Raw genomic sequence first — 24,682 nt, forward strand, 5'->3', positions numbered from 1 at the left:
GATTTAAATTTTTAAAAATTTAAATCATTAAAAAAATCCAGTTTTAAAAATTTAAATTGTGGTTTAAATCCATTTGATTTAAATCAAATCCATCCTGGTCTCAAGTACAAAGCCACCTTATACACAGCAATTGTTTTTTTTCTTCTCTAGTGCTCTTTGCTTTGAGATTTGTCTCCTCACCTGGAGAAGCACAAAAACTTCCAGAGACTCCAGCTGATGTACTAAGCCCTGAAAATTTATCTGTAACTTCTTGCTAAGATCCCATCTATATGCACATAAATATCTATGTATCTAGATATACTGTAGATACAAGTATAATAACCAGGTTTTATTATTTAAATTATTTTTAGCAGAGTTTTAAAGATATATATATTTAAAATAATCAGCCATACATAAAAACAAAAAACAATTCCTGAGATCAAGCATTACAGGTATAAATAGAAAAATGTAAAAATGGGTATGCTGACTGGAGTATGATGGGAGATGTAGCTGTACACCGGGTTACAGAAGGCTGCAGGAGATCACACACTACTCTTACTGCAAGCTTTGTACTGAACCCAGAGACTGGTATATGATTATTTTACATGCTATAGTTTGAGAGACAGAATTCTCACCCGGATCAACCAAAAACCCAGCTATGGGAATGTGCAATGGGCTCATTTCTTAAAGTTATGAATATTTATGCCTGCGGCAACCTAACACAAGCAGCAGTTACTTTCATGCCAAGGCAAAACCTTGTTCTGCCCAGTACCTATCAGCTCTCACTTCTAGAAAGTTCTGAACACATGTTCCTCAAGTAAGTGATCATGTTCAGCACATGTGTACCAATACATCCACTAATTTCAAAACATCTCCTTTCTATCCAAGCAAATGTATACTTTTATGCAAACCAATATGTTTCAACATGTTAGTATGCGCAATTCTTCAGCAAATATTTAGATTACAAAGTGGGAAGCTGTATTTAAATTGCTCTCCTTTTTGTGCATTTAATTATTAGTGATTTAAAATCAATCCATTCTACTACGCTTTAATTCATCTAAAAGTGAGTACATACAGTCTTCTAGTTACTGCAAATAAATTGCATTCTATAGTAACAAAAGAGCAGCAACAAGGCTAGCAGGCTTCATTCTATCTTGTTCTAATCTCATGACTCTAACGTAAAACTGGAGGAGTACACAAGATTTTTCCACCTGTCAAGTCTTCACAGCTACCATATAAGAATATACAGAACAAAAGATTATGACCATCAGCTATGAGAATCATTATAATCAGACACATGTACAAGTTAGCCAACAGCCTCTGAGTCATTATAAATCCTTAGCACCAAACATGTTGTCCACACAAGAATAAAATCTTCTAGGGACATAAGATCTTCGCTAAAAACCGAGAGAGAGAGAGAGAGAGAGAGAGAGAGAGAGAGATCTGCTAGACTCGATGCAGTTCAGTGCCATTTGCTCACATTAGCAACCAGTCTCACCGAATTATTGAGAATTTCTATGCTCAGAAACATTATATGCGAACAATGACAACATGTTCTCAGTCAGAGAACTCTGACAGCCAGGGAATAGCAAACAGGTGTCAGAGTCAAGCGTTTGGGTGCATAATACAGAAGGATCAGAGTTGGAAAGAAGGAAATGACATAACCAGAATCTTTCAATCCATTGCAGCTGAGCAAACCACCCATGCATAGCAGGCACGATTTTAAAAAAAGCCTCTAGATTATTAAGCATTCCACCCATTTCGATAACTTCACAGCTAGCACAACATATGCACACAGATACACAGATGATGAGGGCAGGATTCTGCTACAGAACTGTAAGCCTTATGCAGCAGTTACCTTTGCAGTGCATTTGCTCTGGGCACTCCTAAAGAAGGTGGTTTTGGCGGTGAAAAAGCAGTCCTCCAAGTCATCATCCAAGCTACAGTAGCCACTACTCATGCTGTTGTCGACAGTCATCTAAGAAGGAATCCCAGATCCTCAGAAGGAGGACAAGCGAAGACCACAGTTGAGCCAGAGAGACAGGTAAACCCCACCATCGGATTCACACCTCCCTGCAGCAGCAAAAGGAGCACTGTTTCCCAATTTATGTCCTAGGTAATCAGCTTCAAATACACCTCCAGCTCTCACTTGCTATGCTGTGCAACAGTTTCTTCTGATCAGCAAATGAAGTAACGTCTTGTTTAAAAAGCAGAAAGGGGGGGGGAGGAGAAGAGCCTTGCCGGGGACAACCTCTCCTCTCCTTCAGCCAGCAGCCGACCTCTTTCTGGCTAACAGTTGCCAGAAGCGAAGAAGAGTGCCAGACTCCGAGGGATCTCTCTTTGCCACTCGGCTTGCAAATTCACTCACCACCATCTGTGGCTCGCTTCCCCTATCTGCAAGCTCACCGAGAGGCGAGAACAGGCTCATTCCTCCCCCCTTCCTGCTTGCTTTCTTGTTGAGCAGAGTTGAGCCACTTCCTCTTGCAAGATTTCTCACACAGTTTTTGCAACGGGTTCTAGAAAAAAAGGGGGGGAAAATAAGTCTGCATCTCAGCTGATTTTGATTGGCACAACTTGGAGGGGGTGGGGGAGGGGGAAGAGACAGAAGAAGCAGAGTTACAACATCAGGGCAGGAGACAGCCTGTTCTCAGCTCCCTGGTTCCTTAACAACACATACAAAAGGTAGGGACAAAGATGGAAGAGTCTGATTCAAATTATGTTTCATTACCTAAAGCTTCATTGCTGTGCTCTCCCAGGTGAATATTATGTGACAACTGTAATGCTTTCCTTATCCTTTTAGAAAATATTCCAAAACCATCCTTCTCTATTATATCTGTTTATGTTTTTTGCTAAGGAATGAGAATAGTAACAGCTAGGGCAGGGGTGAAGAATGACTGGGCCTCCAAATATTGCCAGACTACAATTCCCATTATCCTTCAGGTCCAGTTGTATGAGCTAAGGCTGATGATATCTGCAGTCCACACATTCTCCATCCCTTAGCTAGGGACTACGAGATGCCAGAAGAAAATATGAAGAGACTTCAGTTTTGAAAGCAAAGTTGGACATCTGTATGAGATTCTAGACATTGACCTCCAGAATCCCCAAATGATACCTGTCATCATAGCACCTGAGCACCTCTATACATTCTCTATACATTCTATACACCTCTATACATTCTCTATACATTCTCCCAGTCCTAAAGCCAAAGGAATCAGTTTGGTGCACAGTGTAAAGAAAGGCAGAGATGGATAAATTCTCCTAGCAACACTTGCAGAAACTAGTCGGTGCCTCTGTGTTCTGCAGCTAATTTTAGAACAGCCAAGATGATTTCTCAGCATAGCTGGCACAAGGAGGTGGCAGTTTTGATTATAACCGTAGCAATCACCGTTCATCACAATGTCTTTGCCATGTGTCACCCAGTGATATTCTAGAGACACTTAGTTCTTTGAGGCCTTAGTCAGCCCAGAATCCTTCACTAACCCTTTGATTTCTCAATGCCTAGGCTGAAGACCTTTTCTGAGCTACCTTCTTCCAGGTTCTGAGCTGCAAGGTCACCTATCTTCAGTAATAATGACATGTGATTTAAAAGCAAAGATCTATAAGATTTTTTCCCTTCTGCCCTACTTTAAAAAATGCATTAGCCTTCCTTTGCACAAATGGTGTTTTAAAAACTGTCCACAATCACTCATCGCAAGTATGGACGTATTTCCTTTCACTACATCTTCTGAGGAAACCACAGAGCCCTATGAAATCAGGGTGCCTCAGCTGGCTGCTTTACACCCTCTGGTATATGATTTCTATGCTGAAAGGGAGCGGAGGGGAAACATCTACATTTAAGCCCGTTAAACTGTCCCAGTATTGCAAATAATATACCATTCCACCTTTCACCTTTAAAGCAGATTGGTTTTAAGGATAAGGTGCAACTAAAAACCTGCAATCTTATTTTCACAAGCAGCTTGCTAGTTTACAAAAAACTAACAATCCAGGCCGAGTCACAACGTTTTTTAGCTTATTCTATTACCATTTCTAAATTAATTCTTCTTCACTATCTGTGTCATTGGGCTGAGACAGAAAACACAAAATATTTTCAGGTACTCATTTCTTAACAATATTCTGGACATATTTGGGTCCAGTGAGAAAGTGAGTATAAAACATAAAACTGACATACAGCCGGATGAAAACCCAAGATACGATATTCGATTATCCCAGAAAAGGATCCATTCATGACAGCTCATCCAAAGTCCCAATTTTGTATGTGCTAGTAAAACAGTTACACTCCATTAAGAAAGGAATCAAAACACTAACTGGAACCATATCATGATGGTATATCATGATGGTATCATGATCAGTTTATAACCGGCAAAATGACCAGATTTGGAATATTGCATATAGTTATGAAATTTAAATGACTCAGGACCTGGCTATTTAGAGGTTCACATTTTCTGCACAAAACCTGTCCATCAGTTAAGTTCTTCACCGGCCTTCCTTTTTATTCCACTTAAATTAAACTACTAGTGAGAAATCCTTTCCAGCATTAATATCTTAATGATACCACCACCACCCTCTGTAGATATGGAGTTTTCTGACTGTGCCTCAAGTGTTGGGTGAAGTCTGTCTTGTTCTACCCATGGCATTAATGTTGGGGTAAGATGCATGTGGCCCACCAGATGCTGGACTACAACTCCCATAATCTCTAGGCAACACTCTCAATGGTGAGGCATAATAACATTTGAGGTTCACTGTCATGGGGGGGGAGGCCTCACTTTCATTTGCCCCTCTTTAACATTTGTGACTAACTTCCTGTTTGTGATTCTTTGCCTTTCACTGACTAGATCTTTATCATATTCTTTTCCTATTGTATTCTAAGCTGGCATGAAGCTACAATAGATAAACTGGGGTACAACTCTTATAAACAGATAAAATACAGTTTGGGGTTCCTGCAGGAACACAGGTAATTCCATTATACTGAGTCAGCTGATCACCAGGAGATTAGACACTTTGGCTGAAATCCTGCTGCACAACGTAATTTGGATGATGTCATCAGCCACAGCTATTTCAGCACAGTGTAAAACGTGGTAGTCCCCCTCCACCCTCAGGCTCTCGGAATTCACTCCATGATGGAGAAGCCTCCATGAGCCACAGAATGGGGTAGAGGATTATAAAAAACCTGAAAATGTTTGCCACCAGTCTTAACCCTGCCACTGAGACTGGAAGCAGCAATGTTTGGACTTTAAATAGTTCCCAACTCCATCCTGAAATCTGAAGATTTCTCCAGGAGGAAGAGGAGTCGGGGATGGGAGGAGGAGTGGAGAGTAGGAAGTTTTGAATTGTCCTGAAATGGCCATGCCTTAGGATAATATCCAAGCTGTGTGGTGAAGATCTGCCAACAGGATTTCAGTCATAGATAGAGAACAGGTCTACCAAAACCTATTTAGCTGTGATAATAAAGAGAAACCTCCACACAGCAATATTCTTCTTCTTTTGTTATCAGGGACAGGGGATAGTGCCACTATAGCAGTGGTCCCCAACCTTGGGCCTCCAGATGTTCTTGGACTTCAACTCCGAGAAATCCCGGCCAGCAGAGGTGGTGGTGAAGGTTTCTGGGAGTTGTAGTCCAAGAACATCTGGAGGCCCAAGGTTGGAGACCACTGCACTATAGGGTTTCTGGCTTCATGTCCTGCTTGTGGGCTCTCTTGGAGCTTCAAAATGTGGGAGTCTTTGTATTTGTTTTTGGGGGGAAGTTATTGTTGGCTGGGACATTCTGCAAGTAAGCCTTTAAAAAAGTAACTTTTCCAAGCTCTGGGCTTTCTTGAACCATCTAGCTAGCTACTGGACGAGATACTTGAGAAGATGAACTTTGAGCCATCTAGATTGTGGAGGTTGTTTTTTCTTTTTCTTTTATTCTTTCATTTGTAGACAGCTGTCTACAGACCTGGGCTATATGTGAAACGAATATACACTATGCCTGAAAATATCAATGAAGCAAATATAAGGCACTTCTGGTTTTGATTCTGGCTTTTTAAAAAGAGGAAGCTTGCTTAAGAAAGAAAATTGAATATTAAATAAGTATATTGTTAGGGGCATTCCCTTTTTTCTCACTGTTGCAAGCAAATATTTTTATGTTTAACAATGATATGTATGATCATGTAGATAAGAATGGCACCATCTGTACAAGCTCATGCTTATCAACATTTTGTGACTTACATTATTTCTCCTTTGCAACCTAAAACCCAGCACTCAAACATTTAAGCAAAGAAATGTATTTTCCATCTTCTAGGGGGCATAGGAGCCAAACCACCAAATTTTGAGGCTTTCCTGATATGTACTGTGGTGCCCCTTACCCCAAAAACTGTCCTTAAAAAAATAACATTAACCATTAAAGTATGCAGGGGGTCTTTTGCCATGCCAAAAAGAAAGAAAGAAAGAAAGAAAGAAAGAAAGAAAGAAAGAAAGAAAGAAAGAAAGAAAGAAAGAAAGAAAGAAAGAAAGAAAGAAAGAAAGGTTAAAAATGGTATGTGGGAAATGGGTGGAGGCTCCAAGAACCAGATACTGATGTGGGTGGCCCTCAGACCTCTGGAGATCACTCAGCCCTGAACTGATATCAGAATAGATGATACAGTCCAAAGACCAAGATGAATGTGGAGATACACAGGTTCCTTTTAAATCTGCCTTTTATGTAAAATCAAAGAAAGAACCACCAAGTTTTGACAAGTGGAAAGAATTCTAACCATCCATGTCTATCCAGATACTTCTGCCTTCTGAAGAAGAGTATGTACAGATGTTTGTTTAAGTGTTATATGTTTCTCTAGCTAGTCATTCCTGAGGAAAGGAATACTCACACTAGGGACTGTAGCTTTGATAGTGAAAAAGGCAGTGTCTTTTCCCATTCTCAGTTCATCTAAGAAGCAATCCAAATGGCTAGGAAAGGAAGAATATTACCTCAACATGAGGAGTCACATATCTTAAGAAACACTTATGCCATGTCAAAACTTCCCTGCATGCATAAAGCTAGTATGCCTTTGAAGATTCTTCTAACCTAAGCTTTTTCATGACAATACTGTGTAGTTCCATGCAGAACATAATCTTGATGGGAGTGGTTTTAATAATCTCACGTGTACATAATATGTTCAAGGTGCCCTGAGGACTACACCATGTGATCTATGTAAATCTTAAACAAGATTTACATTAAACTACTTATTATCTAGGAATTCCACAATATAAAATTGCAGTTTCAGAAACTAGCCTGCCATCTAAGAAAGATGCAAGTTTTCCTTAAGTAGAATATCTAAGTATCTAAGTATATCAATACCAACAGAAAACATATGGTGTGCTCTGCAATCTTTTTCAAACACAAACAGAAAGAGAAGGACTTCCTAATTTAAAGTGCATTTTAATATCATATTAATAACACAACTGTTGTGGAAGGACATCCAAAGATTTGCAATAATGTGAGATTCAAAATCCATTTTGAAACCAATACTATTTTGTTCTCATTTTCAATCATCTAAACTCAATCTTAATAAGGGACGTGATGGCGCTGTGGGCTAAACCGCAGAAGCCTGTGCTGCAGGGTCAGAAGATCCGGCAGTCGTAAGATCGAATCCACGCAATGGAACGAGCACCCGTCGCTTGTCCCAGCTCCCGCCAACCTAGCGGTTCGAAAGCATGTAAATGCGAGTAGATAAATAGGGACCACCTCGGTGGGAAGGTAAACAGCGTTCCGTGTCTAAATCACACTGGCCATGTGACCACGGAAAGATTGTCTTCGGACAAAACGCTGGCTCTATGGCTTGAAGAGCGGGATGAGCGCCGCCCCCTAGAGTCGGACACGACTGGACAAAAAGTGTCAAGGGGAACCTTTACCTTTACCTTAAACTCAATCTTAGTTGCTAATTCTGAGAAACCCGCTCAAATAATTCCCTCTATGAATATACACTGAAAGCAGAAACAAACCTTACAAACAGCACAGAATTACAGATGAAAGCATATTAGATGACTGAAGCAGGCAAAATAATACCAAAATTTTTTTAAAATCCAGTGCTTAACTTCTGGAGACTCATTACAAAAATGCAAGCTGGTCTTGCAAATCAAATTGAGTGAGGAAAGCTACTACTGTACAGTCAGAAATTTTTAGCAGTTAAGAGATTCCATCTTCTACATGGTTCTCCATAATGTCTGTTTCTGCTCTGAAGGTGGATTAGATAACGAGGAAAAAGAGGAAAAAGAGCAGAAGAGGTAGGTAAAATACATAAATATAACAAGAACTATGAAGAATGTTTTTGTGTGTTTGTTTGCATGTATTTGCTTTGTAAATAATGCTTCAAAGACCTTTTATTTGGAAATAGCCTCAAAAGCTGAAAAGGAGTTCAGTGCCTTTTGGGTGGTTGAGTTGGTGGGTGGAAGGCCAAGATGAATAGGCCAGTCCTATGAATCTAATAAATAAGAAGTACAATTGTTGAAAAATCATGGATAATTAAAAAAAAAACAATGTCAGTATTAGGGAAAGGGCCATCCAGAACATATCCATGAATTACTCAGTAAAAATCATATGCTTTGTATTGGACCATTTGTTCTCTAAGTCAGTGGTCCCCAACCTTGGGCCTTCTAATGTTCTTGGACTACAACTCCCAGAAGTCTTCACCACTAGCTCTGCTGACCAGGATTTCTGGGAGTTGAAGTCCAAGAACATCTGAAGGCCCAGGGTTGGGGACCATTGCTTTAAGTCAATGGTCCCCAACCTTTTCGACACAGTGGACCAGTTGGGGGGAGTATGTGGTCTATGCACAGGGGGGTGGGGTAGCCTGCGTGCATGCACGAAGGGGCTGTGGGGGGGGGAGGTCTGTCTCCGCAGCCCGGTCCAGCAAAGGCCATGGACTGGGGGTTGGGGACCCCTGCTCTAAGTCCTAGCTCCTCTGTGCAACAAAATATTGTACTTCAGAGGCTTGAAGCGCAAGTTATGTTTGTGGGTTCCCCTAGGGGTTGTGTTTGGTCCATGAGTCATACTTTGCTTGCACCTGATTTAGAGCAGTTCTTTTAGCCCACTTATAAACATGAACCAATACCTTGAAGCATTTGTATCAGCTTCACATTGTGGGCATTTATTTTATAGCATTTATATATTCAGACTTTTGTGTCTTCTTTATATGATCACAAATTTAATTTGGATTATTATAATACACAAAACTGAGGAGGTCTGTCCGTCTTGGAGCACATCTGTACTGTTATTCAAAAAGTGCAGAAATCAGCCCCTTAGCAGGATATGATGGTAGCACTGCTGCAAACATGATGGATTGGTTAGAGGTACTCTATTCCCCATTGGCCAAAATCCTAGTGCTTAGCATAGTAAACTACCTTGCAGTAGGCCCACTGAATCAACTGAGATTTGGTGAGTTAATGCCTCCATAAATTCCATTGATTCAAATGGCCCTACTCTTACTGCAGCTTATTTTAGGATACTAAGAATCATTGAGTCATCAGAACTTACAGAGAAGTTGATCCATCAAATCCCAGTTGATTCAATCAGCCTACTATGGTGCAATCTACTGTGCTAAAAAGAACAGGATTTTGTCCTCTAATTCGGGTAGGGTAAGTAGGGACATCACAGAGACAAGTCAGCAGGAATTCACAATACCTAGAGTACCACTTTCATCACAGCACTGTCTTAAATGCCACAGTGTAGCTCGGTAGGTTAATTAGAATTTCTCACAATATTGCATTTGGATAGCTGTGAAGTGTAACATTCATGTAAACTGTTAAAAATGCTATTAAGGGGAATGTTGTTAAGAAAAACATCTGGATTCCCCCTTCAACAAATGAACAGCTGTGTGCTGCATTTGAGTAATTGATTGCCTAGAAAGGCCCTTGTGGATCCATCTACAGCTTAGTTTATCTAACTAATTTGAATTGAAACCAGATTTAGCCCCAGCACTGTCAACTAGAGAAGAGACTATGCCTTGTCGTGAGACTGCCCAATGCAAGAGGACCCACCCTAAAGAATTACTGCACAACAACGAGAATAGTATGTGATTATCTCACCCCGCAAGCTGAAAATTAGTTTGTTTTCATCTGGTTATATTAGGTAAGAGACAAAGGCTTAATTTGCAAGTCTGATTGCTCAGGCATAGGGCTTTGAAGTAACTCAATGCTTGGAGGGAAAAGAGTAGTAGGTGGAAATGTCCATTCTTTAATGTGTGAATATGACCAACGGAGGTTTTAAAGTACAAGATAACTGGGTTTGAACACAAACATGCAATACCTGGAGGTATTTGTTTTCAGAGCTGAAATGTGGCCAAGCCCCTTCCACCACACTTTAAAATATACCTCTGGTCACCCTAAGCTTCAAATCTCCTGATAAACATTATTTCCAGTTCTCATTTTCTAGAGATGATACAGATTTCGGATACTGCTATAACTTTGAGAGTCCTTAGAACTGAATGGTGGTGTGTTCTGCTTGCCAGCAGAATTCTGACAGGACTTGTTTGTGCACATGTGAGGTTTTCACAGTTGTTCTAAGACAACAGAACAGGAGGTCTGCTGATTAGCCCCATAAAGACTTGCAAGACATGGTTGGGCTTTCAGAGGAGGAAGATGAATGGGAAAAACATTCCTCCATCAGTCAGCTGTTGTGAATCATCTTACTGTAATTTCAGGGACTTTACGTGCATTTAACCCTGTGTTGGAATACAGCCCAGGTCTCCAAAAATACTCAGAGCTCTGCTGATTTATCTCTCAAGCTGATAGCTAATTCCATTTAGCAACTTGAATCCTACTTTTGAATTGTTGTAGGTGTGCCGCCCTACAGGTTCAGGGTGTGGAGGAGAGGCACAATCCATTCTCAGTTCATCTGAGAAGCAATCCAAATGGCTTGGAAAGGAAGACTAGGACCTCAACATGAGGAGCCACATATCTTAAGAAACATTTGTGCCATGTCAAAACTTCCCTGCATGCATAAAGCTAGTATGCCTTTGAAGATTCTTCTAACCTAAGCTTTTTCATGACAATACCGTGTAGTTCCATGCAGAACATAATCTTGATGGGAGTGGTTTCAATAAATAATCTCACATGTACATATGTTCAAGGTGCCCTGATGTGATCTATGCAAATCTTAAACAAGCTTTACGTGGCAGCCTTCCAAAGCTTACCACATACCGTAGTTCACTGCCTTCCCATGAATCATAAAGAAAGGGTATATGTGCACCCATTTGCTTCAACCCCGTACTCTTGCTATGCTCTGTTCTTTTTTACATATGCTTCAATGGCATATGTAATTGGGTTAAGAATGGCAAAGCTAAATTATTAAAATAAATTACTGAATTGCCAGGGATCAGACTGTTCAGGGTGTGGAGGAGAGGCAGAAAGGTCTCCATATTCTTGCAAGTTGCCCTCTTGACAATTTCTTAAGGCAATCTAGAAATCAATATAGCTGGCACCACAACACAATGTTTAAACATCCCCTTTGTATATATAAGGCTGAGTTTCTGACTAAAATATCCCTTTAGGAGCAAGGCTAAAAGGGGCCCTAAATGGAGGAATTCCAGAACTGTGTCCATGCAGCAGGCCAATCTATTTGTCCTTGTAGGTCAATATGGTCTAATGTGGCTAGCAGTAAATCACTAGGGTTGAAGAAGAGGCCTTCTCATCACCTATTGCTCCATTATGTTAATTAGATGCATCAGGAATTGAACTTTGGTTTTTCTTTGATCGCAAATACTATTATATGATGAATTAACAGAAGCACAGTCCCTAGCACCTATAAAATACTAGTCTCCCTCTTTTCAGCAATGGTTTGGCCTCATCTAGAATACCATGTCCAGTTCTTGACACCACACTTTAAGAAGGATGCCAACGAACTGGATCAAGTTCTGAGGATGGCAATAAAGAGGATCCAAGCCCTATGTGGAAAGGCTGAAAGAACTGGACATGGGAAAGGAAGACTAAGATGAGATATAATAGCACTTTTCAAATGTTCTTTTGCCTCCATTCCCAGATAAAGGTTACTTAATCTAGTTTGAGAAAGGAAGCAAGACACAGGCAGAGTCACCAGAAACCAGAGGAAGACAAAAAATAAACTCATGGGCTAGAGGAGATGACTGACTCTCTCTGGACATCTGGTCTAGGGGAGTGGCTCTAGCTAGCTGCTGGAGTCATTTGTTCTCCACCCACATTCAACCTGTAATACCAGGTTTTAGTTACAAATATATAACATGCCACAAAATTCCCCTGATTTCCTTCAGAAAGAAACCAAACTGTAAATGCTGTAAAGGTAAATGCTGTTCCTCTGAGGAACAGCATTTACCTTCTCACTTCCCACCACTCAGAGAAGCAGTGTGAGTATATATCACTATGGTTGATCATACCGTCCGTTGACAGGGAAAACTATCTAAATCTGATTTTCTTGTCACATGGCAGCTTTGCAAAATTTAGGAAATGATGATGAATTGATGTACTCTCGAATACCTTATCAATTAATAAACTCATATAAATCATCTCCCCCAAAGCTGAAACATGGATAACCATATATGTAACATCAAACAAGAGAGTGAAACATAAAACCAATTTATGTAAAATTTGCATGACTTGTTTTATATTTATAAATAAAATTTTACATCTGGTTACAGAAGATTATCCTTTGATTATCCTTTGAACTGGGTATGTAGTAAAATGCATGGCTGCTGTAGCTGCATCCAGACTCTGATACTTAAATGGACCCAAATAAATCTATGGGACTTCAGTCATGTCTAACTTGTCCCTTTTATTTAAATGGACTTACTTCTAAGCAAAGACCCAACCCCAAGAAGCCACAAACGTGGAATCATATAAATCTTTCTCTGGTCAGGGACAAAAACAAAGAAAAAAAGCTGCATCATCATAAAAATGTAACGATAAGTGTAATCACTTTTGATTAGGACAAGTACGTTACTTGTTCAGGTGGGGAATCCACAAAACAGGAGGGTATTTCCTCAACAAACATCAAGATACAAATGGAGCTTAGGAAGTTCTTTTTTTAAACCCCATCTGGCCATTTTAAATTCTAGCTAAGGGGTTCTAGAAGTGGGAGGGGGTCCATTCCAATCTGATCTGCACAATTCAGCTTCTGAAACAACCTGTTTGTATTTCTTTAAACTTATTTTTCCCCTACCAATGTACATTTGGCAAGAAAGTTCCTCCTTCATGGGCTGAGCAAGGAGGCACACTGAAGTGTCTGAATGATAAATGGCAAGACCTCCTCGCCTGTGTTTTTATTATTGGGCCCATCAATAATGTATTGACTGTTTTGTCAGCCTGAAGATGAAACAGGCTTTTTTAGATACACATTCTGCCTGGGCGGGATCCCTAATACAGTATGTTAAGAAATAGACACTGGCATCTTCACATGTGTGCATGCGCTTTTGTGTGTATGTAAATATATGTAAATATATAAGGTCCTTTGTGCTGTCAGAATCATTCAAGCTTTAATAGAAGTTTTATTTACATTTTTATTTCAATGCCTAGCATTGAAAGTGACAAAATTAGAAGCAGCAAGGAGGGGTTGGCTGCCTGTGCTTGCAGTTTATTATATCTAAATTTAGGTTCTCTCACAGAGTCGGCTTTGCTCTTCAGAATGACTGTCAAGACTGAACTTTTGAACTGAACAACATGCAAAATATAGTGTGTGCTCAAGCGAGAAGCTTTTCTTAGCTTTATCCAAAGTATAAGAAGTTAAGAATTGGCATACTATAAAATATGGTGTCAGATGATCTACCCTACTTCAAGGCCCTCTGGGCACCCAAAAATCATGTGGAGCAAAATATGAATCTTAGAATACTTTAAGGTACTCCACTATCTGACTAGAAACCAATTACTATAAGACTCTCTAGAAAGTTCTAGGGCAAAAAAACTGTGATATTTCCAGAGACCTGTGAGTGTTGCACCTGTGACCTGATCTGTTTTTGCTGAAAAATGAGGTCTATGAGACTGTCACAGGCTGCAAAAACAGCCACAGAGCGTGACATTTGGTCCCAGGGACACACTTTCCACCCTGCTTTGGGCCTGGCTTGTAATGGTTTCCAAGATGCAGCAATAGGTCTCCTGCATAAAAGCTTGATGTATACAAGCAGAATACATACAACTGTACATTTAAGCTGAGTGAACTGACTAGCAATGCTAGTACAGTATTCTTTTAATGGGTAGCCCCTATCTTCCAGCTTTAACCAAGTCAACCCTCAGGACTTAAATACTAAGGCTTGATGCCCTGACTGTCTGGGTGCATCATTCCTCAGCTATGTAAAACAGGTATGGGCAACCTGTAGCCTTCCAGATGTTGCTGCAATTTGCATCAGCATTAGCCAGCAAAGCCAATGCTGAAGGAAACTAAAAGCTACAGTCTAACCATACCTGCAGGGCCACAAGTTGCTCTCTGCCCCCCCAGCTTAAAAACAGAGGAGATGACATCACACTGTCCATAAAGGAGCTTTGTAACACAGTTCTTTGTTTGCCAATTCAGAACCATACCACTGTCTCTTTAATGGAACCTAGTCCTAGGTTAAATGTGATTAAGATTTTTGTCTATGTCTCTTGACAAAGGTAATAGTACATTTGGACGGAACTACAGAGAAATTTGACTTATTGCACAAAACTGAAGTTGATTTGCAATTCCTAGTTTGTTGGAGAATCAACAAGCCATGTTCGGATATAATGGAAAACTTTCATTTCCTTGTTACATTTTTTGCTTAACATAGCCACACTCCCATTGTTGGAAGAAGGAGGAGGATTCACGGGAATTTCTGCTTATTATTATATCCAAGTGTATCAGAAGAGTAGACAAAACATCTGACTGACACAGGAAGAGAAATGCAAATCCATTTCGGTCTCAGTTACGGAACTGATCTTATATAAAAGATTATATAACAAAATGTGTGCTTCAAAATATCCACCAGTTCAGGCTCAACTCCTCTGAAATCCTTCACTCTTCACAAGTTGTTGCCTGCTTGATCAGATTAAGAGCCTTAACTAATGTACTAGGTACAAAATGTCAATAAGATATGCATAGCTAAGAGGCAATACCTGCCTATAAAAGGTACCTACTTGCTCTGATGGTTCTTTCGCAATCTACAGTCATACCTGAGCTTTTCAATGCCACACCCACCTCTACTTCAGGCTCTGAATCAGAATGATTTTGTAGTAAACGCCATATCATTGAGAGCCAGGGGAGGGTAATGGGCAGAGCGTCAGACCAGAATTCAAGAGGCTGGTGTTTGAATCCCCACTCAGCCACTCACTGCAGAGTGGCACTGGGAAAAAGCACTCCTTAAATATTGTATCTCACATACGTACACTCTTGACAACACATAGCAAGCACCAAGCCAACATAGGAGATAGCTCTTGCTGTCCCAGAAAGGGCTGAGTGGATAGCGCAGGTGGAGGTATACTGGCAAACAAGCAGAAGCAATACAGGCAGACTAAGAGACAAGACTTGTCAATAGGGTAAAGTATTCAGTTTTCCAGTTTATTTGTATAAAGATTAGAGGGGAAAGAAAAAAAAGGAGCAAATATATTTTCTCTGTGTTTAACAACAGGGATCCAAAGAAATTGTATTCCTTTATTCATAAGTATATATTAACCAGATGCTGCTCAACGAAATGATACAATAGAAAGTAAACACAGGACAAGCAAATGTTTTTTGACAAAATCTTTTGTCAATAACACAAAATGCAATTTTGTATCAACTGATTTGTTTGTTTGTTTGTTTGTTTGTTCGTTCATTCATTCATTCATTCATTCATTCATTCATTCATTCATTCATTCATTTGATTTTTTATCCCGCCCTTCTAGACTGTCTACTCAGGGTGGCTCACAATAAAATTATTCATAAAACAATTAAAACCATGAATTAAATCAACAATGTTAGTATTGATCAAGATGGAAAATAGAACAAAAGACTAAGTAAAAGTAAGAGTCAAGTATTGACAGGAGGGAAGGCCTGCCTAAAGAGCCAAGTCTTCAATTGGCTCTTTAAAACACCCAGTGAGGGAACCAGGCAGATCTCTGATGGCAAGCTGTTCCAAAGCCGAGAGGCCACTGCTAAGAAGGCCCGGTTTCTTGTTCTTTCTTTCCAGGCCTCTCTCGGTGTTAGGCCCCTCAGCCATCTTTCCTGGCTATAGTGAGTGACACGAGTAGATCTAGGTGGGAGAAGGTGTTCTGCTAGGTATCGAGGTCCTAAATGGTTTAGGGCTTTATATGCTTTATATGTCATCATTAACACAGCATTAAATCAATGCAGAAACTAATGGGCAGCCAATGCAAGGCAGGCAGAGTAGGAGAGATATGGTGGTGTTTTCTCATTCCACTAAGTAATCTGGCTGCCGCATTCTGCACCATTTGAAGCTTCCGCATCAATCTCAAAGGTAGCCCCATGTAGAGTGCATTACAGTGGTCTAATCTCGAGATTACAAGAGCGTGGGCGAGAGTGGTGAGGGGCCCGCCATCAAGATAGGGACGCAGCTGGGCAATCCGCCACAGATCATAATAGGCAGAGCGGACCACTGACGCCACTTGGGTTTCCATGATGATCATCGGATCCAGATGTACTCCCAAGCTGCGAACCTCACTCTTTGTGGCGAGAGTCGCACCCCGAAGGAGAGGGAGTTTCCCAAGCCGCTAATGGAGGGGCCACCCATCTTCAGGACCTCCGTCTTGTCCAGGTTCAGCCTCAACCCATTCTCCTGCATTCATTGCAGTACAGCCTCCAGACAAAGCTGAAGAGACAGAAAGGCATCTACTGAAGTAGGTGAAAAGGAGATGTGGAGCTGAGTGTCATCAGCATACTGATGACACGAGACCCCACACCCCCTGATGACCCCACCCAGCAGCCTCATGTAGATATTAAACAACATTGGGGAGATGATCGAGCCCTGCGAAACCCCACAATTGAGACTCCACAGGGCTGAGACACTCTCTCCAAGCTGTGCTCTTTGGGGGCAGTCCTCCAAGAAGGATTGGAGCCAGGCAAGCACCAGGCCACCAATCCCCCCTTGGAGAGCCTCCTCAGGAGGATACTGTGGTCAATGGTATCGAAGGTGGCTGAGATATCGAGGAGGACCAACAGGGACATTTTGCCCATATCAGCTTCCCTCAACAGGTCATCCAACAGTGTGACCAGTGCCATTTCTGTGCCATGGAGCGGATCCAGGGCATTGGTTTCATCCAAAAGCTGATCAGCCACCACCCTCTCCTGAAGCTGATCAGCCACCACCCTGTCCACCATTTTGTTGAGGAAGGAAACATTGGCGATGGGCCTATAATTGTCAATATCATCCGCTGCCAAGTTTGGTTTCTTCCTGATGGGCCTAATGAGTGTCTCCTTGAGGACAAGGGGGATCTTGCCCTCCTGGAGAGACCCATTAATTATCGCTTGTGGCCCTTTCCATTGGTTGTGTCTGTATTTTTGTAGTATCCATTTTTGATAGATTAAATCACTGTACAATTATGTGTTAAAATATTTGTTGTCCTCTGTTTCCAACTTCTGTTCTTTTTAGCAGCTGTAGTGCTAGCAGTACAACCACTAGGTGGTAGCAGGGCAAAGAGGCAAATATTTGGAAGGGAAAAATAAACGTTTCATTTCTACTTCTATAATGTCCGTACTGTCCATTAAATCCCAAGCAGCTGCACTGGTATTACAATATAAATTCTTTTTCATTGCTTGCATGGATTAAACAATGTGCATGTCATTCTTCTCTAGCTTGAAAAATATTTTCTTTGCTTACAGTAACTTGCTGACATTCTGGTTTTTGTTGGTGGTGGTCCTATAGCACCCATCATCCACCTAGCACAGCCAATGGCAAGGGATTGTGGGAGCTGTTGTGTGTGGGGGGAGGGAACCTGGTCCATCTTCTTTACCCTGCCTTTTTCTTCTAATGTTTACTCCTTTAGGACTTAAAATCATTTTACTGGCAAGGATACCATTAATGAAGCATGCTTATCGATTAAAACCATAGATCTAAACTGCCATCACTCACATTACTCCCACAAAAACATACTCATCTCTCCTAAAATATGCTTCCATTGTGAATTTGTAAAAATGGCTTTGTAAAAATGGATAGAGATTTCTTCACATTTGCACGTTTGCAACAGAAAAAGGGGGGAAGACCACATTTCAAAGTATGGAGGGGCACCATATGGCCTGCAAGCCACAAACAATCCCTCAAGCCAAATTTTGCACCCCCAAGATCCTGAAAAAAAGATTGTTTTAAAATTTATTTATATATTTATTTATTTTATTTATACCCCGCCCATCTGGTCTTGCAACCATTCTAGGCAGCTTCCAGATGCGTAAATAAAAACATACAAATATACACAAAAAATTATAACATCCGCTAATAAATTAATAGATTGTTCAAGATGGCAAAAGAAAAGAAGGAAGGAAGAGGTAATCAAGGATTAACTGGAGGGAAGGCCTGTACAAACATCCATGTTTTCAGTTGGTTTTTTAAGATACCCAGCGAAGGGGCCGCATGAATCACCGGAGGGAGATTGTCCCAGAAGCGAGGAGCCACCACTGAGAAGGCCTGGTTTCTATTTTTTTTCCTTCCAGGCCTCTCTCAGCGTCAGGCTCCTCAGCCTCACCTCCTGACTCGCCCGGGTGATACAGGTAGACCTTGGTGGGAGTAGGCGTTCCACCAAATATGGCAGAAAAAAATGGCAGAAATCCCATGACATAAGCTGCCACCAAGAAAAGTGTGGCACAAGTGCTAGCTGCTGTTCCAGTTTATCTATACTGTAGCTGTTTTATACTTCATTCACCTTGTTTACTTGTATTTAGTGGCTACCTATTGTTTTCAAGCTGACCAAATACCTCCAGTGAGCTGGGTTCTGGGCTGTGGAGCAAGAGTTCAGAAGCCTGATTCCCCACTGTCCCTCCCAGGAGAAGAGCCAGCCTGCATAGTTTGGGGCAAGCTGTGCAGTCCCAGGGCACCCCTGCAAGGAGAGAATGGTAAACAACAGCTGAACACTCTACATGTAGGAAACCATGGAAAGAGTCACCATAAATCAAATTTGACTTGACAGCATGTAATTCAAGAGTATTTTTAACGCAAAATTTTACTGTAATGGACCTAACTGATTCAGGAAATCTCAAATCAGACTGAATGCCTTCTAGACTGCCAACCAAAGTTTAACCCAGAAAGACTAATTTCAACTGAAAATCTCCTGCATCAATCAGGACAATTATATGCGTTTTTAAAAAATCAAATCAAACAAACAAAAATTGTGGTGAAAGCAACTGCTAACTATTAACCATTATTAAACAGCTAAATAAATATGAACCACATGAGTTAAGCACAGAATAGCTGCAGATAAGACAGAAAAATGGCTGGGAGTTGTGCCATCATTTCTTCAATAGCAGTTTTTTTCCCATGGGCTCTTAGTTGCCAGTTGAAGGAGGCTTTGGTTTAATTAGGGGTGTGGTGCTCAGGCTGCCAGCCTTCATGGCTTGCTTTGCTCTCAAGAGCTGCTCAGAACACCTCATCATTTCCCCACAGCTTCCCCATTAAGGCAAGCATGCCTGCAACTACACTTGTTTGCCTTTCAGCTCCCCCAAGTGCCGCTGGTGGGTAAGACACTGAACTATTCTACACAAGAGCTGCCTGATAGGAGGAGAGAAATGGTGTATTAGCACTTAAAAAAAAAACCACAAAGGCTTGTAGTGCCTTTAAGAGTAGCAGATATGTTTCAGCATAGCACTTCTGAAAAAGTGCACTGCAATCTGCAAAAGCTCACAGTGAGATAGCTTTATTAGCCATAAGTATCCTACAAATTTTAGCTTTTGGTTTTGGTGCTTTGGGCTATGTATGCTGAAGCAGACTAGAACGTCACACTGTCTGAAAACTGGGGGTATTAGCATATTGGATCTAACCTTGCTACAGGCAACAGAGACTGTAAAACTGAGTGATGCATTGTCTCCTCACTTAACATTTCCTCTAAGGAAGCATAAATGTCTTTATAGTTCGCAACATCAATTGATCAGGCTCCTTCTTTCTTCTGTCTTGGCATCATGGGCCCAGAATCACTTGCATAACTTCACAAGATCCAAGTTCAATGTGTTGGTCACTTAGCACTCATATAGATTGTAATCTGATTCATACTTACTTGCAGGTGAAACCCACTGAACTCAGAATGCTTAATTCTTAGGAATCCATATAAATTATTGAGCGAAATGGACAGCCTTCATTTGGCTTGTCCTTACCACATCTCTACAGAAGCAAGTGACAACTACTCTCATTTAGCAAAGAGGACATGAAAGTGGGAAAGAAATATAATGGTCCACAAAGCCACTTTAGCATGCCTAAAGGTCATGGAGAGTATATCTACTTGGCCACACTTACTCTTATTGGATTTTACAAACAACCCCTGTGTTTGCCCAGAGCTCAAAAACGTGGCTGTTCTTTGAACTGCAACCCACAGAAACCCATAGCCAGCATCACTGTCCATATGTTCATCCAAGAGGAAAATCTCCCACGCCCCTGATACAGCTTGTTATACACAAAGCAAACGGAGGACTAATTTTAGGCCTAGATGCTTTTATTCTTTGCTGTGAGATCTGAAATGTTCCCATAGCCTCAGCTATAGTGTCCAACCCCTTAACATGGGCTATAAAAATTTCTGCCACTGGCTTAATGCAAGATCAGTCCTTGAAATATCCCCCAGAACACTAGCTGTCTTTTGGTACAACCTCAGGACAAAAAGCAAGGACCCTCCAGATGCTGCTGGATTGCAACTTCCAGCATTTCTCACCAGTGGCTGTTTTTGTTACCATGGCATAACATCTGAAAGGCCAGACTTGCCCCACACCTGGTTTTATGGATCATTTTCAGATTAGCTCTAAAGAGATCACAAGTCAATAGTTTTTTATCAAGCAGGACCCAGATTCAATCACTGGCCTCTCTAGAAAGACAGATGAGGGCAGAAAGATGTCTAGTTGACATTCTAAAGAGCCACTGCTAAGGCTCATGATGTTGACTTGCTTTAAGGAAGCTCTTTATCTTATGATAACAACAAATCCATCTTCAGAGTAAAGGTCCTTATGTAGATAAAGCTGCATCATCCATGTGAAGTACCAGCATAATCAGGAAAATTCCAAGGTTGGCAGAAGTACCAAAATATTGAGGGGGGGGGGAACTCAAAGGGAAGAGAGCCAAAAGAGCCCAGTGAAATGTGAACCTGCTCAATAATTACAGAAGGTTCTCTGAGGGAAGGAACTGAATGGAGTAGAATGTTCTAGAAAGGGGAAGGATGCCTGTTACTGTAACTTCAAGAGTGGGTTCAGGAAACGCTATATATAGATTGCCCAGGAATCAAGGGTTTACATTTTGCCACTTTCTCCAGCATAATCCGATTAGACTGTTCTGACCATTTTTGGATATAGCACGAAAGCAACAATGACAGCATAAGAGAACTCATCTCCAGTCAAGCGTTTCCTAAGGGAGAAGTTGCATTCAGTTCAGCATCTAGGTCAGGTTTCTTTACACGCAACAATCCAATGGCCTACCTAGCTCTTTTTACCACTGACTCTACTACTTACCATGGATTCTGTTCAGTGGCTTTGGGTCAGGATCATGAACTGGAGGGAAAGCAGCCATTCAGATTCTGTTTCACGTCAGATAAATACTTAAACAATCTCAGACCAGATATAAATATTAGAAATAGCCAGAAGTGGGAAATTATTAGCTAATATAAGTGTCTGAATATTTTGGTAGGTTATTTTCTCACCTCTAGGATTATTTAAAATCAGCCTTCTTTGTTTGGTGATTGGTCCTCAGGGTTTAAGTACCAGTTTCCTTTGAACATTTGATTCCATAAACATGGAAGGACTGCCTCAATCATTTCTCTGCAATATTAACATGCTTCCAGCTCTAATTGCAGGCTATCACTAACATCTGTTTCTGGCCTCATTTACAGTAGTACCAGATACTGCTTACAGAGTTTTTTTTCCTGTACACAGAGGCTTCCTTCCTCAGCAGCCATTGAGGCCTGAAGCAGACTACAGAAAGCTTGTGGTTAAAAACAACAGCTCCTTAAATGTTAAGAACTGACTGATCACAATCCCATAAACCTTTCTACTCTCCCATAGCCTGCAAATTGTTTTCTCATTGGCAGGCACCTTGACAATTCATCTGCCCTTTTTCCCTTTGGGTAAATCATATAAAGTCACCTGTCTTCCAAATCTTTTTGGGGAATTTCCACAATCCTTGCTACTGGCCCATAGTGACTAGAAGGACTGATGGACTGTAATCTAAATCCTATCAAGGGCATCAAATTGACAACTGAAAGAGGCTGTCCTTACCACCACCACAATCTCACAACTATGTTCTGCACAAATTCTACTGAAAATAATTAAAGGTGCACAGAAGAAAGTCTTTGTTTCACAGAGAATGAACACAAAGCAAGAAAGGACACAGGAACAAAAGGTTCTAATTTCTCACGCTAAGGATGTGAAAATGGAAAAAATGATAACTGAATTCTAATAACATTACAAGAGGTTCAGCCTTTCCCACGGGGAAAGCAATCCATTTCCCAACTTTGGATGTGAACAGAGCACTCAGCGCAACCACAACAAAAAGGAGAGGAAGTTTTCAAGCCCCAGTTTATTATTACTTTCTGTTGTTGTTGTTGTTTCCCTTGTTCCCAAGAAGACATGCATTTTAATACTTTAGAAACAAATCTCAGTCTCCCTTATAGCAGGGATGCTTCAGGATCATACCATAGCAGGGAGCAAAATCTCAAGAAGAAATATACATTTGTACACTCCTTGCCAATGGATCTAAAACCCTCTTTAGCAAGATGAAAGGTTTTGAAGCAGAAGCCTCACCACCTTCATCAACATACTCCCCAAAGCGTATTTGTTGTTTCAGTCTTGCTGTAACATAAAAGTCTTCAGAAATATATTCTGTTATTCTTAACACACAGTTGCAATAATAAAGCAGTGATGCCTGATCCGCTACCACCAAAATGGAAGGAAATTCTTGGCCAGCATCCTATAGTAAAACTTTCTCAGTCAGTCAGTCAGTCGTCAGTCAGTCAGTCAGTTAGTTAGTTACAGGAGATGCCATGAACATGAGATGCCATGGCAAACAAGACATAATCTGACTTACATCTATTATCAAATAAATAAAGGCTGCTAGGAAGGAAAATCTTAGGCACGTCTATTTGATTCTGTGTTGTCCACACAGAACTTCTCAAGGATTTTGAGAAGAAATATTTCTCAGCTTTATTTGCCATGTTTATGGGTTCAACTTAAACATGGTAGATAAAGCTGGGAAATAGAGTTTTGGGCATACCATGTAAACCAAGTGCTTTATTACTGGGCCAGAGTGTTTCCCTGTATTTTCAGAAGTACATGCACTGTTATACCATATGAGCTATGGCTAAACCTACTGGGAAAAAATGAGCTATGTTAGGTCAGGTCAACATCCAACATGGTCTAGCATTCTGCATTTTCCCACAGTGCCTCAAAAAGGGACCCTTTTTGCTGTTATTCACTAGTAATATAGACACAGGTTCAAGTACCCTTCTGCACCAGGGGAAATGGCATGCCCCCTTACCTCTTTCACACAGGCCGCATGTCCTCTTACCTGTTTACATGGCTCTTGCTCCTTTCTAGAAATTTTTTAAATCAATATTCATACTCCAGAATAGCAGAGCGTGTGTGTGTGTGTGTGTGTGTGTGTGCTTGTACACAAATTTGCACTCTGAAGTGTTGTTTTTTTCCAAAACTAGATGTGAACTTACAATTACTTCCAGTTCTGAACAATTTAAAAAGGATCATATTAAAATAATGTGCAAACACTACTGTATACCAGATGAAGAAGTGCCTCACAGATCTGTCATAAGCTGCCCAGATCTGTCCTATGACTTTTGATTCTGTAGAAAGATTGTCTCACTGGGAATTTGGGACCAGAAGCTCTTAAGGGGCTATGATGGTACGTATCAATTATGAATTCCTAAATGACAGTGACCTATCAAAAAGGTAAATACACCTACTCTGGGTTTCTGTGTGTGAAGTTAATGTAGCTGTTCAGACTCTTGCTGATTTGCAGGAATCAGCAGAGGCAGAGAGCTGTGTTTGCACAGCAGAAGCTGCCTTTGACGAAGTGCTAATTGTCAATTTCCACCTCTTATTTGATTTTTAAATGATTTTTATGATTAAATTCATTTTAATCATTTTTATTGATTTATATAGACTGTAAACCACCTTGTGCTACACTTTATAGTGGAAGGCAGTGTATAAATGTAATAAATGATAATAATAACAATCTAGGAAACACATAGTTCAAAGCAGTGGTTCTCAAACTGGGGTCCCCAGATGTTCTTGGACTGCAGTTCCCAGAAGCCTTCATAATTGCTGGCCAGGATTTTTGGAAGTTGTAGTCCAAGAACATCTGGGGACCCAAGTTTGAGAACCACTGGCTTAAAGGAGAGTTGGACTGGACCACAGCTCTCCAGATGTTGTTCCTAACAACCCACAGTAGCATTGTCTACAGGAGAACACTTGGAGCAGCAATCCAGCATCTGATGGGCTACTATTTGCCCTCACCTAAACCAGAGGTTCTTTGCAAATCCTCAAGCCCTGCTGAAACGGCACTACCAGGGAAGACAGATGCAACACTTGCCACCCCACAACAATGAGCTCATACCACATGTCTACCACCTCTTGGTCGCCAGAAACTCCACA

At 40.9% G+C, this 24,682-nt stretch overlaps 1 protein-coding gene across 2 annotated transcripts in view; it reads right to left on the reverse strand.

The window, feature by feature from the left end:
- The window catches only part of RASSF5 (Ras association domain family member 5), a 112,495-nt gene that overhangs the window by 48,827 nt on the left and 38,986 nt on the right, over nucleotides 1-24,682 (reverse strand). The window contains exon 1 of one of the 2 annotated variants that reach the window (XM_020810665.3): nucleotides 1,838-24,603. The exons of the other annotated variant lie outside the window; for it this stretch is intronic. Within the exon in view, the coding sequence (XP_020666324.2) occupies nucleotides 1,838-1,957 (120 nt within the window). The 5' untranslated portion in view covers nucleotides 1,958-24,603. Of the gene's footprint in view, nucleotides 1-1,837; nucleotides 24,604-24,682 lie in introns of those variants that run through there. 2 annotated transcript variants of the gene reach the window in all.

Source organism: Pogona vitticeps, chromosome 4 (genome assembly GCF_051106095.1).
Source record: "Pogona vitticeps strain Pit_001003342236 chromosome 4, PviZW2.1, whole genome shotgun sequence".
Lineage (NCBI taxonomy): Eukaryota > Metazoa > Chordata > Lepidosauria > Squamata > Agamidae > Pogona > Pogona vitticeps.